This window comes from Hyperolius riggenbachi, chromosome 5 (genome assembly GCF_040937935.1).
Source record: "Hyperolius riggenbachi isolate aHypRig1 chromosome 5, aHypRig1.pri, whole genome shotgun sequence".
NCBI classification, from domain to species: domain Eukaryota; kingdom Metazoa; phylum Chordata; class Amphibia; order Anura; family Hyperoliidae; genus Hyperolius; species Hyperolius riggenbachi.
In genome coordinates this window covers 420436541-420455254 of record NC_090650.1, presented here as the reverse complement: position 1 = coordinate 420455254, position 18714 = coordinate 420436541, and the positions used below count along the sequence as shown (strand labels likewise).

The window sequence follows — 18714 nt, the reverse complement described above, 5'->3', positions numbered from 1 at the left end:
CTTTCTTTATCCACTTAAATACCAGCGGTTTCTGCCCACTTAAGGACCAGAAACCGCTGGTACCAGCAACGGCGAAAACCCGACGAATCGCCACGCATACTCGCCGCAATTGCCGTCACCATCACTCGCCGGGATCCTAAGGACATAGGCTCTACCGTATCCATGTCAGCAGAGTTCCTGTGAGCCGATCAGGAGCCGCTTTCATTGGCTCCTGACCGTGTCTATCAATGTTAGCCAATGGGAGCGGCTTACATTGATAGACACGGCCGGGAGCCAATGAAATCGGCTCCTGACCGGCTCACATGACTGTGCCGTCATAGAGACTGGCAGAGCCAGTGAGCTGCGGCGGGAAACGTCGGGTTTGAGCGGCGGGAAACGTTGGGGGAGCGACGGAAACGGCGAATGCGCTGCGGGCGGTGATTGAAATCTACGCCTGGCCAGCCAGGAGCGCACCAAAACAGGGCGTAGATTTCAATCACAGCGGTACTTAACCTCTCTAGCGGTATTGCTGGATATACACGTCAGTATAAAGCATGCTGTGAACAGCATTGATGTGCATACACGTTAATACACTCCTGCACTGTATGCTAGACCCTTGCCTGACACATTTTGGCAAGTTACAGTAAAAAATGGTTATGAAAATTAATTTGATCACATTTTGCAAAGAAATCCTGAGGAATTGAACGCCAGGGAGGTTAAGTAGTTAAAGTTACACTGAAGTGTAGTAAAAAAAAAGAAAAAAATTTTAGGTACTCCCCTATGGATCCCTTAGATTCTTCATGGCCCTCTCTCCATCCCCGCGTTCCATCGCTCACCCCCCATTGAAGCGATTTCCCTAACTGGTCGATTAAGTCTTCGGGGATCTACATCCACATAGGGAAAAAAATTAAACCGAAAACAAAACGGAAACACATTCACTCACATAAATTGGTGTACGTTATCGCATTACGCGAGAACGCATGCATTTTTAACAAGTGTGATTCCTGCCTTAGCTTAGACGTTAGGATCCAGCTGCAAGATTTAAAGAGAACCTGAGGTGAGAGGGATATGCAGGCTAGAATTTATTTCCTTTTAAACAATACACATTGCCTGGCTGCACTGCTGATCCTCTGCTTTTAATACGTGTAGCCATAAACCCTGAACAAGCATGCAAATAAGATGTTTCTGTCTGAAGTCTGGCTGGATTGCTGCATGCTTGTTTCAGCTGTGTGATTCAGACACTACTACTGTTAAACACATTAGATCTGTTCTGCTGCATGCTTGTTCGGGGTCTATGGCTAAAAGTATTCGAGGCAGAGGATCAGCAGGAAAGCCAGGCAACTGGTATTGTTTTAACAGGAAATAAATATGGCAGCCTCCATATGGCTCTCACCTCTGGTTACTTTTAAGGAGGCCAGACTCCTGGTATTTGTTGTGCTCTGCTGCAAGGAAAGCAATGGATTCAGTAAATGAGAATGAAATACTTCCTGTCAGACCTGTTACATAAAAAATATAAATCTATTCTTGTGTAATAACCTGACTTTTTCCTCCTGAAACCACGTTAGAGAACCTGTCACCCTTTGCAGATGCCTGCTCCTCACACAGGAAACCACCAGTGCGACCACTAACTGAATCCCAGCTGTCCTCCCCCGGCTCGCTTACTGGAAATGAATGACTGTGCCATTTTTATTTTTAGGTTTGGCCTGCTGGCATGGGTAATCTCATAAAGGTGCTAACCAGAGACATAGACCACAATGCTGCACATTTTTTCTTGGATTTTGAAAGTAAGTCTCTGCCAGGTCATGGAACAGCTGCTGTGTGTCTTAGTAACCCATTCTCAACATCACAGCGGTCGGCAGTGGGAAATGTCAGTTGCCGGGGATTTGTTAGATCGCCCGGCGCTCTGTCCCGGCAGTACGTCTCATCTCCTTGGAAGGCCAGTGAACGGCAAGCATGGCTGCCTAGATGTTGCCAGATGTCCTCTTCTGCTGCCGGCATAAGAGGAGTATTATGGCAGCGCCAAGATAGCCGTCTCTTGCCAGGCATTGGGCTTTCAATGCCATTGAGGGTCCTTTGTGATCAGCCATCTTTAGATTTTATCAGCATGGCACCAGATTAGGAAGTTCTCAGTCCCCCAGTGATGACATCACAGTGCAGCCACCTCCAGAACTGGACTTTTTCAGACTTTTCCCCTATTGCGCTAAAGTCATATTGTTGCTTTTAAGTTAGCCATACACTAGACCAATTATCCTTTTATATCAGATGAATGGTAATATATCATGTTTAAAAAAACATGCATGTGAAGTTTGTTTATTGGGTGCTAGTCTAATTTGGGGGACCCAGCAGAAAACCTCATAGGGAAAGTCTGCTAATGTGATTGGGTGGGCAGCACCCTCTCGAACTGCTAGGCTTCAAATAGGTTATAGTAAACTAAGACGCTGTTTTGGGCTCACTTGCCAATTATCGAACTGACTTAACCATCACATGGGCTGATGTCAATTGATAAAGGGCCAGGGAGCCCAAAACCGCAGTGGAGTTGGAGGTTTTGCAGGAGCATAGTGGAGTAGGGAGGTAGTAGCAGACCAAGAAGTGGCTGGGAAAACATGAATGTGAAGTTGGAGTGTATGGCAGAAATAGTTTGGAGCAGGGCAGCATTAGCAGAGCAGGTAGTGGCTAGGACAACATATGAAGGTGGAGTTGGGGTGTTTAACAGGAGCAGAGTGGAGCAGGGCAGCAGTAGCAGAGCAGGAAGTGGCTGGGAGGTCATATGAAGGTGAAGTTGTAGTGTTTAGCAGGAGCAGAGTGGAGCAGGGCAACAGTAGCAGAGCAGGAAGTGGCTGGGAGGTCATATGAAGGTGAAGTTGTAGTGTTTAGCAGGAGCAGAGTGGAGCAGGGCAGCAGTAGCAGAGCAGGTAGTGGCTAGGACAACATATGAAGGTGAAGTTGTAGTGTTTAGCAGGAGCAGAGTGGAGCAGGGCAGCAGTAGCAGAGCAGGAAGTGGCTGGGAGGTCATATGAAGGTGAAGTTGTAGTGTTTAGCAGGAGCAGAGTGGAGCAGTAGCAGAGCAGGAAGTGGCTGGGAAGACATGTAAAGTTGGAGTGTCTGCAGGAGCAGAGAGCAGCAGAGCAGGAAGTGGCTGGGAGGTGATATGAAGGTGGAGTTGCAGTGTTTAGCAGGAGCAGCAGCAGAGCAGGAAGTGGCTGGGGAGACATATGAAGGTAGAGTTGGAGTATCTGCAGGAGCAGAGTGGAGCAGGGCAGCAGTAGCAGAGCAGGAAGTGGCTGAGGAGACGAATGAAGGTAGAGTTGGAGTGTCTACAGGAGCAGAGTGGAGCAGGGCAGCAGTAGCAGAGCAGGAAGTGGCTGGGAAGACATAAAGGTGGATTTGGAGTGTTTAGGGCTCTTTCACATTAGGGCAGATTTTCTGCGTTTCAACGCAAAGGGTAAAGTTTGCGTTACCCAAGGTGAAATGAAAGTCCATAGACTTTCATTTTAGCTTTCACATATAACGCAGCCTTTTTGTGCGTTGCGTTACACTGCACCCAGGCGCAGTTTTTTGGCCAACGCTAGCTTTATGCGTTACAATGTTAGTCAATGTAAAACGCACACTATGCGCGTTTTTAATCCGTTAACGCAGGCAATCAGTCCCAGAATGCAACAGAGGAACAATGTAGAAAGTTGACAACTAAAAGAAAAAAAAATTACCTGCGTTTTTCTATGTGCAGTAACGCATTGAAAACGGATTAAAAACGCACACTCACTGCAGTGCAACGCATATCAAAACGCAGTAAAAGGCATACAACAAAACGTATGCTTTGAGCGTTCTCCAACGCAAGCTCTGATGTGAAAGAGCCCTTAGCAGGAGCAGGGCAGCAGCAGAGCAGGAAGTGGCTGGGAAGACATTAAGTTGCAGGTGCAGAGTAGGAAGATACTGAAGTGCCACAGCTTCCAGTAGTTTCAGATGTAAAGGCAATCCTGGAGTGTTGTTGCGTTCTTGATGAGGGGTAGTGTGAACACATCCTGTTCTGCTGAGCGTAGCGCACACTGTGCAGCATCACTGGGGACCTGTGCTTCCGGTAACTGGAGCAGATCTTGGTGGCATGGTCTGTACGTTGCTCTGGTTTTCCGGGTTTATGGAGGGCTTCCGAGCCCTAAACCTTCCACCTCCACTGTTCATTTCCCTCCTGTGTTTATGGTGATCTGTCTCATGAGATATGCCTCATCTTTTTTTTTGTATTTCTCATTCTTGTCTTGACAGGTGTCTTAACATGGGGAATCTTCTTAAAGTATTGACATGCACAGATCTTGAGCAGGGGCCAAATTTTTTCCTTGATTTTGAAAGTGAGAATAATGATTTTATTTACCTTTCCTCTCTGCCTGCCGTAGACTGCGTTTGCTTTCTGCACTCCTCTTCCATCTGCTTTGTTTTTGTGCTTTCTGTGGGACAACGACACTTTCCACTGGCGCCCCCCTCAGGCTACAATGGGGGCATTACTACTTGGGCCTAATAATAATAATAATAATCCGAACATTTGTATAGCGCTTTTCTCCTGTCGGACTCAAAACTCTCAAGAGCTGCAGCCACTGGGATGTGCTCAAGAGGCCACCCTGCAGTGTTAGGGAGTCTTGCCTTGAACTCCTTACTGAATAGGTACTGACCCTAGCCAGGATTTCCACCCTGGTCTCCCATGTCATAGGCAGAGCCCTTAACCAGTACACTATCCAGCCACTGCTGGATAGTGTACTGATATTTGATTTTTAATACTGCAGGCACGTGTCATGTTGCCTGTTATACATCCATCCATCCATACATTCAGAGAGAGATATGGTGGCTGCCATATTTATTTCCTTTTAAACAATAACAGTTGCCTGGCTGTCCTGGTGATCTTTCATGATTCAGTAGTGTCTGAATCACACACATGAACCAAGCGCGTGGCAAATCTAATAAGACTGCAGTCAGAAATATCTGATCTGTATGCTTGTACAGGGTCTATAAAAGTATAAGAGGCAGGGGATCAGCCGGATAGCCAGGCAACTGGTATTGTTTAAAAGGAAATACATTTTGCCTCCATATCCCTCTCAGTTCAGGTGTACTTTTAAGTTGATTATCATTAGAAGGCTTTAAAAAGTTTTTTGCAAATTGTTCTCTCCACCTCTCCAACCTCCACTTGCCTTCTACCGCCTCAAACTGCCCATAACTACACCCCCTTACTAGAAACGGACAGCTGTGATAGGCTGACTGGTAGCCTATCTCAAAGCTGGTAGCCCGAAGCTACGCCCCCTACTAGAAACAGACAGCCGTGATAGGCTGACTGGTAGCCTTTCCTGAAACTACGCCACACTACTAGAAGCAGACAGTTGTGATAGGCTACCAGTCAGCAGGGAGTATAGGCTTCAGATTACCGAACGGTCACTCTCCTCCTTGCATGCCCATGTGCCAACTAGGAGAGTGTTTCAAACTCCCATATGGCCTTGGAGAGAGAGGGGGGAGTAGTATCTTGGGCCACATTTCCTCCTGCAACTCAGTGGAGGAGGCTAAAGCTGTCTATACGCTGGTTGCTGTGGCCAATTAATAGATTCTGATTAGAGAGGGCTCTATCTTATCCCTATGCACACTGTGAGGGCCGGTTCTAGTAACAATAGGGCCCCAGGGCATAATTAGTCCCGGGCCCACCCCCTCCAACAGACACCACTCAACCAAAAAGCGCATTAGGTGTTCTTCGTTGCATCCAAATTTCCCTCCTGGGCCCCTGAGCCAGCTGCTGACCCTCCCTCCCAATCACCTCCCAACTTACCTGTGCTCCCTGGGCCCCTGCAGAGTCTTTGGCAGTGTACTGTCTCACCTGCCCATTAGCACAAAGACTCTGCAGAGGCATCGGGGAGCAACAGTTAAGATGGGGGAGACACTTTGGGGGCCCCTACATGCTCTGGGGCCCTGGGGCAATTGCCCCCTTTGCCTTTATGGTAGCGCCGGCCCGCCTTACACTGTACACAGATTTTCAATAGATCTTTGCACCAAATTTATTGATAATGTGTGCACCGTGCTGGGAGAGAGCACTGCCGAGCAGGTGAGATTAGCTCATAATCGGTTGTTCCGAAATTGAATGCCGCTAGCGACGTGCTCTGACCCGCCTGGAGATCGAGTGAAAACTTTCCCTTCAGTCAACTAAATCGGTAGAGTTTGGCCCAAAAAAAAGATCGATCAGGCGTTGTTTGTGGCATCCAAAAGATTGTGTGCCGCATTGTGAGGCATCGATTTCTAGCAAATGTAATCGGCTATTCAAACCCGCCTGATATCGATCAAAATGAATAACTAGTTTAGGGCCGCCCTAAAGAAGGAAATAAAAGATCCCAGTCTGCAGTCATATCACTGAGGGCTCCACACCTAAAAAGAACGCATGCCCCCTCTCTGTCGGGTCTCATTGTTTCATGGGAAGTCTGTTCATCACTAAAGATGGCTTTAGTTGGCTTTATTTTACCGTAGCCTCTTTACTACTAGCCTCCTTTTAATGTAAAAAAAAATGGCCCAGAAGGGACTCCAGTGGAAGATTGCCATTGTCCTGCTCCCGCAGGTGAAATGTCGTGTGCCTTACATTATTTCCCCCTATCTGTCTGCTGCAGAGCACAACTTCCGCTGTCTTATGTTTGCACATTGTCAATTCATTCAGTGTTGCATTAAAGGATACCCGAAGTGACATGTGACATAATGAGATAGACGTGTATATACAGTGCCAAGCACACAAGTAACTATTCTGTGCTACTTTTTTTTCCTTTCTCTTTCTGAAAGCGTTAAATATCAGGTATGTAAGTGGCTGACTCAGTCCTGACTCAGACAGGAAGTGACTACAGTGTGACCCTCACTGATAAGAAATTCCAACTACAAAACACTTTCCTGGCAGAAAATTGCTTCTGAGAGCAAGAAAGAGATAAAAATGGGAATTTCTTATCAGTGAGGGTCACACTGCAGTTACTTCCTGTCTGAGCCAGGACTGAGTCAGCCACTTACATATCTGATATTTACCTCTTTCAGGCAGAGAAAGAAAAAAAGGAACACAGCACAGTTATTTGTGTGCCAGGCACTGTACATACACATGTCTGTCTCATCATGTCACATGTTGCCGCGGGTATCCTTTCATCACGTGTGTAAATTCTAATGGTTGTATTTGTTTAAAATTCAGAGACTGAAATATCAAGACAACTGAGCCAAAGGTAGACCAACCACTCAGAGCCAATCATGTTCTCTGTCATTAGCTGAAACAAGGATTCTGATTGGTTGCTCTAAGCAGCTGCTTTACCTGTACTCCATTTTATTGGCACCTGTCTTGATAAATCAGATCTTCGGAGTTCCAGTCTGTGGAGGGCTTCCTGACTTTTAACCTGTTTGCTGTAGATCAGAGATAGTCTGCAATATTCTGATAATTATAAGTTGATGCAATTACTGCATCTGAATATTTGCATCAACTTGAAGTAATAGCTGTAATTCCTATTACGGTCTATGGTGGCGCCGGCTGTGCCAAAACCTCCTGCTCTGTTATTACAGCACTCTTTTCTTTGCTCCTACCCTAGGCATTAACTAGAATCAGGGATGTGGCCAGCGAAGTCCCGCAGCATCGGACAAGGATGCTTTTTCTCAAGTCAGTGGCTCCATACATTTGGGACCGTGTGGTTCAGCACCCGAACATAAACATTCAGCACCAGACAGCAGGACTGGGTGCATTTCATTTAAAGGAAACCCGCGACAAGTAAAATAAAATTGAAACATACTTGGCGTTTCCTTCAGCACCTTTCAGGCTGATGAGTCCCTCACTGTCTTCCCACACTGCCGGGGTCTTCCGCTAGGCGGTCCGGTAATTCCACCAGTACTGCACATACGTGCGCCCCAGCGCCGGGAGAGTTTTGCGCCTGCTCAGTACTACTGCGCAAACGCTCCCAGCAAAGGGCATTCCGAGTGGCCAGCCTGTGCCAACTGACAGAATTACCGGGCCGACTAATGGAGGAAGAGGGCAAGGGGGTCTGGAGGAAGCCCCAGGTATGTAATTTTTTTATTTATTTATTTTACTTGTCTCAGGTTCACTTTAAAGGGGAAACTGAAGTAAGAGGTATACGGAGGCTGCCATATTTATTTCCTTTTAATCAATACCAGTTGCCTGGCAGCCCTGCTGGTCTATTTCTCTGCAGTAGTATCGGAATAACACCAGAAACAAGCATGCAGCTAGTCTTGTCAGATCTGACTTTAAAGTCTGAAACGCCTGATCTGCTGCATGCTTGTTCAGGGGCTATGACTAATAGTATTAGAGGCAGGGGATCAACAGGGCTGCCAGGCAACTGGTATTGGTTAAAAGGAAATAAATATGGCAGCCACCATATACCTCTCTCTTCAGTTTCCCTTTAACTCCAGGACTTCCTTTTTCCAAGCTGCGAGGAGGAAGTATCGAAGTGAAATGGAACGCACTCCCTCCTGCTGTCCGCTGCTGAATGCTTTATGTTTGGGTGCTGGATCACATGATGCCCAATTTGAACACCAGCACTTCTTAGTACGCCAAGAAGCAAAGAAAAGTGTGACAACTCTGTAGCCTGTTCCTTTTATACAGTATAACTGTGTCAAGGCAAAGTTATTTAAAGCGGAACCCGAGATGAAAGGGATATGGAGACCGACATATTTCCTTTTACATAATGCACATTGCCTGGCTGTCATGCTGATGCTCTGCCTCTAACACTTTTAGTCTTAGACCCTGAACAAGTATGCCGTGTGTGTGTTTGTTTCAGACACTACTGATGCTTGAAAGATTAGCAGGACAGCCAGGTAACTGGTATTGTTTAAAATAAAATATGCCAGCCTCTTATCTTTATGCCATCTTTATTTTCTCTTAAACAATGCACATTGCCTGGATGTTTGCTGCTTCTCTGCCTCCCATAGTTTTAGCCACAGACCCGGAACAAGCATGCAGCTCTTGTGAAGCCAAATGCTCAGCAGGACAGCCAGGCAACCGGCTTTGTTTATAAGGGAATGAAGATGACATCCTCCATATTCCTCTCCCTTTGTGTTTCCCTTTAAAGTGTCAACGGAGCAGAAAAAAAATGATATAATGAATTGGTTGTGTAGTACGGATAATTACTAGACATTAGTAGCAAAGAAAATAGTCTTTAATTTTTGTTTTCAGTTATATAGTTATTATTTTTTTTTAATAATGTATTCTCTAATATTTGTAGTTTACACACTACTCAGCATTCTAAATGATTTCACAGAGCAGGCTAGTGAACTATTGAACTTTCCTCTGCAGAAAAAACAAAATACAGTGACAGTCAGTTGAGATAACACGCTTCAGAAGACAGAGCTCTCTGTGACTTTGAAAGTCGGAGAGATCAGAGAAGCTCTTTTGCATAGATAACTGGAGTTTAACTCTTCCTGCACTGGAAACATTATTAGACTCCTATCTATGCTGCTAATGTTTTTTTCTTAGCTGTACTACACATACAAATCATACTTCAGATTCCCTTTTAAAGGAATACAGTAGGGGGTCGGGGGAAAATGAGTTGAAGTTACCTGGAGCTTCTAATGGTCCCCCGCAGACATCCTGTGCCCACTTAGCCACTCCCCAATGCTCCGGCCCCGCCTCCGGTTCACTTCTGGAATTTCAGACTTTAAAGTGTGAAAACCACTGCGCCTGCGTTGCCGTGCACTCGCTCCTGCTGATGTCACCAGGAGCGTACTGCGCAGCCACAGACCATACTGGGCATGCACAATACACTCCTGGTGACATCAGCGGGAGCGAGGACACGGCAACGCAGGCACAATGTTTTTTAGAGTTTAAAGTCTGAAATTCCAGAAGTGAACCGGAGGCGGGCCCGGAGCATTGGGGAGTAGCTGCGCGGGCACAGGATGTCTGCAGGGGACCATTAGAAGCCCCGGCTAAGTTCAGCTCATTTTCCTCGACCCCCCTACAGTACTCACACTTCCTGTATATGGCCCTCTGCTGAATTGTCTCCCCCTACTGGCCAGTTTTCCTTTGAGGCAGAATGTTACAAGTCTAGGAAGCTCTTTCCATGTGTGTTATCCTTTCATATAAAATGCAGTGTTCTTGAAAATGTTGTTTCCTGATTTAACCATATTGGTCTCCCAAGCTTTCCCATTTCACGTGTTTCAGTCATATAATATATGGTGACCTTTTTTTTGTTTTGATTTTTGTTTGTAAATGTTCTGATGTTTTAGACGGTTCAGTAGTATCAAGACTTCAATGACAGTCCCTCCGTTATAATAAATCACGGGTTCAGACACTCTGAATGCATTTAAAGTAACCCTCCGAGACTTTTTTTTTGCCCTCCTTTCTACGGTATGAAACAGCTAAACAGCAGGAGCCTCAGTGTTTACAAACAGCTGCAGCATAGAGCTCTGATGTACCCCCTTGGCCCTGCTACCAGTACCCGCTACAGCTCCTGTTCACAGAGGACAGTTCAGCCATTGTTCTGCATGTGTAGGCGTGGCACAACTCCTGCATTGCTTATTGGGTAAGGTAAAAAGATTAGATCTCGTGCTCTGTGCATTGACTGGCTCCTTCTCCCATCAAGCATTAAAGCGGATCCGAGATGAAAAAGTAACTATAACAAGTAACTTGTCTATATATCCTATCTAAAGTTTAGATAGTTTACACAGCAAATCTAGCTACAAACAGCTTCAACAGTATATGATTATTTCTTACTGTGATACAATGAGAGCACCCATGTTCTGTTTGTCACATTACACAGAGGCAAGCTGATAGCATCTCCAGCCCTCAGCCTGTGAAAACTTCACTCCCCTCTGCCTCTGAAATCTCTGGCTAGTAACACCTCCTCCTGCCCAGACTGAGCTCCCATAAGCCCTTGCTACATTGCTACATGGGTCTCAGAGTGCCTAGGCACTGTGAAAAGCTGTGGGCGCGAAGCTTGTTTAGTTTATATGGAATTTGAGTATTAAAAGAAAAACAAAAAAAGTATTTGGCTTGAGGAATGCCCTATAGACGATATGAAAGGAACACAATTATGCAATGAGTAAAAGTTTATCTCTGAGCCACTTTAACTAAGTATAACTGCTGATGGTGCGTAGTGACGTTAGCTATGAGTAGCTTTGAGTACTTACCTATTTGCAATTGAAATTTAAATTAGCTCTGCTGATGGCAGAGGGGAGGTTAACTTACCTACGCCGCCTATAGCCGACGCGGTCCACATAACTCCAGTACTTCCTTCTTCCAGATATGAAGGAGGAAGTAGTGGAGTTATGCTGACCACAGGTGGAACGCATCGGCTGTAGGCGGTGGCATAGGTCATTTAGATCCACTCCAATCTCTCCTCCCCCCCCCCCCCCATCCTCCTTTAATGATTGTCCTTTAATGAGATGCATATAAAAAGCTAATCCTCAACCTTGAAAAATCCAGGGCAGGTCTTCTAGGAACACTTTGGTTCTCCACTTACCTTCTGTGTTCTCCAGCCCTGGACACTGGGAGTAAATCTGGCCACTTTCTAGGCAGCTCATATTTTATTTTTTTAATCCTACAACCGTGCCTGTTCTCGGTACAATGGTGTTCCTGGGCAAAATGAACCCGGGGGGCCCCTGACTGGAGTACACGTTCCTGGCGGTGGTGTTGGGCGTGGGGAGAACCGAAGGACAGCTCTTCCTGCGCATGGCAAAGTAGGAGAATATAACACCCTACTGACTGTCTAGCCTGTCCGCTCTATCCCCCTTCCCCCTGCACTGCTGTAGTCGTAACAGTATGGTGTACGGGGGTCCCAAATTCACCCCACAGGTGTCTCTCCAACTTTATTTTAGTTCCGGGTGCCCCTGCAGTGTAGCAGCTCACCTGTTTCGGTTGGCGTGTGCTCATCGCTAGGTAGGATGCCTCTACTTTGCTACCTGGGGCATGTTAGTTCCTATAGCATGCATTGGGTCATGGGAGTGCACAGAGCCATGGACATATGAAAGAGCATGCGCCGACCGGAACAGATGAGTCGTTACATTGCTGGTGTGGGCTGGAGACCTTTTACGAGCCCAGCTTGCTTCTAGCGCCGGCTCTGCCCAAGAAGCAGGAATAGACTGTTAGAATATAGAAGTCTTGATACTGGGACTGGTCTAAAACTCTCCTTCCTGTTGTGATGTGATCTGTGCAGTGCATGGGGCGTGCCTTGTTGGTGGTGAGTGGAGCGTCTTGTGGTCTCAATGGTGACTCGTACCATCTTACTGCCTTGGATCGCCTTTTTACACAGCAGTCTTCTGCAGCCTTTAAATTCCTCCAGACTTGTAGAATCTCAGAGCCTCTTGGCCTGTCCTGTTTTCTTTTCATTCTCCATGAACACAAAGGACCTACCAAACTCTCCCAAATCACAGGGCTCAGCACACCTGGGGGGTCAGCAGGGTTAGCCGCACGTCTTTGTGGCAGAATATGGAGATAGAATAGATAATTAAAAATTGTTTCATCCATATGCATCATTACTCACTGTGTTTAATGTTTACCATTAATAAAGATAGTTTTATGTAAATTAAAACTTTTATCTTGCGTAGTTTTCCAGAAGACCACTGATAAGGTTACATGGACTGTGTTAAAGGCAGGATCAAATTGTAGACACACTACTGTCTCCTAATAGAAATGTAAAATATGTTAGTCTCTGTATGTAGTAGCAGTAGGGTATTGTACAGTGTTAGCCTTGAGTCAAAGCAAGACGTTTTGAATTGGGATGATACCATTTATTGGCTAACTAAAGAGAAAAGAGACGGTATTTGTGATATTTCAGATTGAAGTGTGTAACTGTGGTTACCCACAATGCACCACTACTGAAAATGCAAATATTGTGTTTATCCTCTTGGAGCCAGGCTTACATCCAGAACCGCTGGTATATAGCAAGCCTATAGCTTTACATTTTACAGAGCCACATCAACCCAACATGCAGACAGCCTGTTTCCGACTGTTGGTCCTCCTCAGTGCATGGCAGGGATTGATATGGCTCTATGGCATACAGCTTGGACCAGAACAGAGTAACCAAGCAGCTCGGGTTCTGGTGTAAGCCCCTATCCCATAGAGCCATATCAAACCCTGCCATGTACTGAGGACCAACAGTCTGAAACAGGCTTTCTGCATGTTGGTTTGATGTGGCTCTGTAAAATGTAAAGCTATAGGCTTGCTAGACGTCCGGTGCCTCTGGATAGCCTGGCTTCAGGGACATAGTGATAATTTGCATATTCAGTAGTAATGCATTGTGGGTAACCACAGTTACACACTTAAATCTGAAATATCACAAATACCTTCTTTTTTAAGAAGGCAAACCACACTAAGCATTGCTTTTTTTGTAGGAGTGCTTTTTGGTCCCCTATACTTTCCTGGTGGTTTTGGGTCACCCGAAGCTGCTTGGTTACTCTGTTAAAAGAAAAAAGATTAAGCTCTCAGCTAAGTCTTCTTCAGACTCTGTTCCTGTTATGTATACTGGAACAGAGTCTGAAGAAGGCTTATTAGTTGAAAGCTTACTCTTTAAGTTAGCCAATAAATGGTGTCATCCTGATTCCAAACTTCTTCTTAGTCTCATATGAGCTCCAAAATGTCATCTGCACTCAAAACTGTTATTTCAATTTGTGTGGCTTTTAAGATGGAGTTCAGGACAAAGCATATCATAATTTAAAATGTATCTACTTTTTAATTACCATACGTTTTAGCAGGTCATGTGTAGAGCAAGCTGCAGGGAATATTCGTACACTTTTGGTTTTTCATTTTCACCAGTTCAGGTTTTCTTTAAAGTAGCACTAAGCGTCCTAATTTATGTTTTATTTAATTAAAGTGCCTGCTAATACATAAAAGAACATTTAAAAGCATTCCCTGTGTATAAAGACATTTGTTTTCAATGCAGAGAGCATTACAAGTTTGTAAACTTCTGCTTATCTGCAAATGTAACAATTAAGCTCTCTGATTGGTCTCTTCACTCCGCTACCCCTCCCTACTATGCTGAATAGACACGTCGGCGTGGTAACGGCTGAGTCACTTCAGCAGAGGAGGAGGGGAGCAGAAGTGAAGAGACCAGACAGAGAGCTTCTGGCTGGCAATAAATTACATTTGCTGATTAAGAGAGCAGTGCAATCTTTCACTGCATTGAAACTAAACATTTTGACACTCAGGTACGGTAATTCTTTCAAATGCTCTTTTATGTACCTAAAGGCTCATACACACATCAGACTATAGTCTTTGGATAATGAAAGATCACAGACCAATCTTACCACCCTTCATGTAGTATGAGAGCCATACTCTACACAGTCTTTTCTATGGAGCTGAACTCCCCATCAGACAGAAATCTTTGCAAGATGCTGCACACACAGATGCTGTACAGACACAAAAGATCTGTTCCTGCGTAAAATCCATTCCTGCAAATTGCATTCATAGTCTATGAGATCTGCAGATCATCATACACACCTTGTTTAACAGACATTTCATCTGCAGATCAGACAATCACCTGCAGATCAGAAAAATTATCCTGGTGGATCTGATCTGCAGATGAATGTCTTTTAAACAAGGTGTGTATGATGATCTGCAGATCTCATAGACTATCAATGCATTTTGCAGGAACAGATCTTTTGCAGATACTGATCTTTTGTGTCTGTACAGCATCTGTGTGTGCAGCATCTTGCAAAGATTTCTGTCTGATGGGGAGTTCAGCTCCATAGAATAGACTGTGTAGAGTATGAGTCTCCTACTACATGGAAGGGGGTAAAATTGGTCTGTGATCTTTCATTTTCCAAAGACTATGGTCTGATGTGTGTATGAGCCTTAAGAGTAGGTGCTGTAAATTTGCCATCCTGAACTGGAGTGTAAAGTATATAACATTCCCTGTTAGGAGAGTTGCCTTACACTTACTGTTAAGAGACACCCGCAAGAAGGACAGTGTGTGACAAATGATACACTCAATAGGAACAGTGACTGTTTTACCATGCTGACCAGAGAGCTTGCTCTTCCAAAGTCCATTCAAAATGTTATTTTAGCTGAAGTTAGTATTTAGTTTGTCCTCTACTGTATTATTTTCTAATGCTTTACGCTTATCGCGTTTAACCCAATGCCTTCGAAGCGCCACTTGCTTTACATCTATTGCTTTGTGTACATGTTCAAAAGCCATTTCCACCCAAACTGATGTTAGACGTTTTGGATAGTCGCTGGTAAGTTGTCACCATTGTGCCTCTTGTAGAGTTCAAGTATAAGGTTCTCCCCAAAGTGCGACAGGGTACCGTAATGTTTTATTTATCACCTGGAAGTTATTAGGGTACAGTATATTGATATTCGCAGCAGGATAAAGTTTTTGCACTTGAAAGGGTAATAGTGCCCGACCTAAAAAATCCTCTTCATTCTGTTCCAACTGTGTCAACATTTGTCTTGAAAGGTCACGCTGTGTTTGTTTTTGGAAAGGGGTTAGCAAACGTGGAACGCAGCGTGCAGACACCTAAGAGCACGTTTCCACTAGACGCGTTGCAATGCGGAAACCGATCCGCAATGCAAGTAAACTGCAACTATTTCACGTCAATGGAGTAGCTTCCATTGACGCAAATTTATCTACGCGATGCAGGGGATGCATGCTGCAATTTTCTGCAGCACGCATCCAAGTCCCCATAGCCCACGAGGGGAAGCCGCATGACTCCGCATCTGGTTGTATGGAAGACAACCGGAAGTACTTGCGGAGGGGTGCAAGGCGATGCGGCAATCGCCTCGCATCCAAAACTGCAGTGGGAACAGGCCCTTAGACATATGCAGTTCATCATGAATAATTTTCCACACACTACCATAACTGAGGCTAGTTTGATTTCATTCAAGATTATTTGGATGGTTATTTGTCCTTTAGGATTAAACACTCCACTTTCTTCACTGTGGCTGCATTGTCCTTCAGTGATGGTCTTCCAGGTCTTGGCTCATCTGTGAGGGATGGCTGCATTGTCCTTCAGTGATGGTCTTCCAGGTCTTGGCTCATCTGTGAGGGATGGCCGCATTGTCCTTCAGCAATGGTCTTCCAGGTCTTGGCTCATCTGTGAGGGATAGCCGCATTGTCCTTCAGTGATGGTCTTCCAGGTCTTGGCTCATCTGTGAGGGACATGTTACCATTTTGGAAATTCCTTTTCCACCTCACAATAGTGAGGCATGATGCCAGGCACTTACCGTTCGAATGCAGGAACATTATCATGTTGCACTCCTCAATCTTTTGGATCTCACACTTTAGTCACTTTTGGCATAGTCTGTAAAAGAAATAAAGGCTATAATTGATTTTCTCAACATCATGCACTTAGGGACCAATGGTGACACTGACAAAATTTCATCAGTATGCCATGATAACTGAGTGATAATGAAAACTTTACGATACCCCCTTGTATTTTTCATCTTCTACTCTCCTTGAAAGAGAAAAAGAGACGACGAACATTAGAGATTTATACATACCTGGGGCTTCCTACAGCTCCATAAGCCTGGATCGCTCCCACGCCGCCGTCCTCCGCTCCTTCTGTCCGCTGGTACCGGGTCCCGTCATTTCGGCCAGACGACGCAATGGCAGTGCGCTCCCTCCGTACTGCGCAGGCTCATGCGTACAGAGCTGGAGGGAGCCCCTGTGCATGCGGAAGACTGGTCGCGTCCGGCGGAAGTGACGGGACCCGGTAGTGGCGATAGAGGCAGCGGAGGACCGCGGCGTGGGAGCAATCCAGGCTTTTGGGCTGGAGGAAGCCCCAGGTATGTATAACTTTTTTTTCATTTTTAAGCTTTGTTCTTCTCTGGTTCCCTTTGAAGGTTTAGTATAACTGAGGATCATGATGGGGGAGAAGTTGTTACCAGACTCACAAGTAGGTGTAAGCTGTCCGGTGACCACTCTAAACCGTTACCTCAGCTTTGGTGGGAATTGGCCTGAGATCTTTGTGTGTAATGTACAAGCTAATAATCGTATGATTTCATGCCACCCAGATGCTCAACCAACAGAGTCTGAAAAGGATATTTATAATCAGGTGAACATAGTATTAAAAGATGCAGAAGGTATTTTGGACGATTTACAGTCGTACCGAGGAGCCGGCCTGGAGATCCGAGAGGTGAGCCATTGCTTGTGATGATTTTCATGTATCTTAAATGACCAATCGGAGGTGTAGCTATGGGGGTGCAGCCTCTAAGGGCAACAATGGTTAATTTGAATATATTCAGCAGTGATGCATTCGGATAGATCTCAAGCTCACTCCAACCTGAATTATCACAAATTCTTTCTGTTTTAAGAAAGCAAACTTTTGTTTTCCTTAGTATTTTAGTAAGGGGGCTTTTAGGACCATTGTAGTCCCTTACACACTACAATGAGTTCTGGGTCACCATGAGCTTGCTGGTTAGTCTGTACCTCTCGGCGTTACCAGCCCTACTGCCTAAAGCCACATTAATCCATGCCATGCACTGATGAGGATCAAACAGTCCAAAACAGTCTGTATGCATGTTGGATTATTATGGCTCTGTACAAATTAACAAGCTGACACATCATTGCATTCCAGCAGTTCTGGAGGTGTGTTTAGCTTCTAAGGGTAACAATGGTTAATTTGCATATATTCAGCAGTGATGCACTGGGAGACATCTCAAGCTCACTCCAACCTGAATTATCGCAAATTCTTTCTGTTTTAACCACTTAAGGACCAGGGGTGTTTTGCAGGATCTGTGCTGCGTAGACTCTCCAGCCCGCAGCACAGATCAGGATTTAGCCAGGGCGATCAGACTACCCCCCCCTTTTTTTTCCCCACTAGAGGAATGTCCTGCTGGGAGGGTCTGATCGCCGCCGGCTTGCTGCGCTTTGCGGGGGGGCTCTCTTCAAAGCCCCCCTCTGCAGCGTTTTCGGCGCTCCCTGCCTTCCCGTCCCTCCCTCTCCCTCCATGGGCTGCGCAGGACGGATATCCGTCCTGCGCATTGAAGGATAGGCTTCAGCCTATCATATGCCGGCGATCACCGGCCAATCAGAGGCCGGGGATCGCCGATCTGCCTTATGGCGCTGCTGCGCAGCAGCGCCATATGATGTAAACGTGTTTACATTTTGCCGGCGAGCCACGATCAGCGGCTCTCCGGCTGTTCGCGAAGACACCCTCCGTGAACTGACATGGAAAGGCCGCTCGATCGAGCGGCTGTTTCCATGGGAAACCACTTAAGTCCTGCCGACGCCTATGGGCGTTAGCTGGTCCTTAAGTCCATTGCAGGGAGGCCAAATAGTTGGGGGGGGGGGGGGGGGTGACTTCTTAATCTCCCTAGCTCATATACAGGGGTGGACTCCTGCTGGTCCGGTGGTGTTGTGGCCACACTTGTAATGATTGGGAGCGTTGTGGTGGCTACACGTTTCTATAATGACCCCGGGCACACGGGGCTATAGGTGTCACCAAGGGGAGACTGGCAAAGGGGTGTGGACATGAGGGGCGCCTTGGTTTGTAATTGTGCCCCCATGTAATCAACTCAGTGCATAGTTAGGATTTTTGTAGTGTGGGTGTTTGAATTCAGGATATTGAATCTGGAAACCTGAATTATATAAAATGGTAGCTGCTGTCTTGTCAATAGAGTCAGAGTTTGTCAATAGAGTCAGAGTTTGTCATTGAATGAATTAGGGGTGAGTGGGTTGGGTGATTAACCCTTACCATCCACCGTGTCCGGCAGCGGTAATAGAGAGCCTTACATTGCAGTCTCTTGCACACGCTTATTTTTCATCAATGGCCGGTCTGCTGAAACTGACTCGTTTTGTGATCAGTGTGACTTTG

The 18714-nt window shown here is 45.8% G+C and overlaps 1 protein-coding gene across 3 annotated transcripts in view; it reads left to right on the top strand.

Moving 5' to 3' along the window:
- The window catches only part of CYRIB (CYFIP related Rac1 interactor B), a 195531-nt gene that overhangs the window by 146038 nt on the left and 30779 nt on the right, over window positions 1-18714 (top strand). For 2 of the 3 annotated variants that reach the window (XM_068238025.1, XM_068238024.1), the window contains exons 4-5: window positions 4237-4319; window positions 16913-17034. In XM_068238025.1, the coding sequence (XP_068094126.1) occupies window positions 4247-4319; window positions 16913-17034 (195 nt within the window). In that variant the 5' untranslated portion in view covers window positions 4237-4246. Of the gene's footprint in view, window positions 1-1675; window positions 1764-4236; window positions 4320-16912; window positions 17035-18714 lie in introns of all 3 variants that reach the window. The other variant, XM_068238026.1, reaches the window with a different exon arrangement.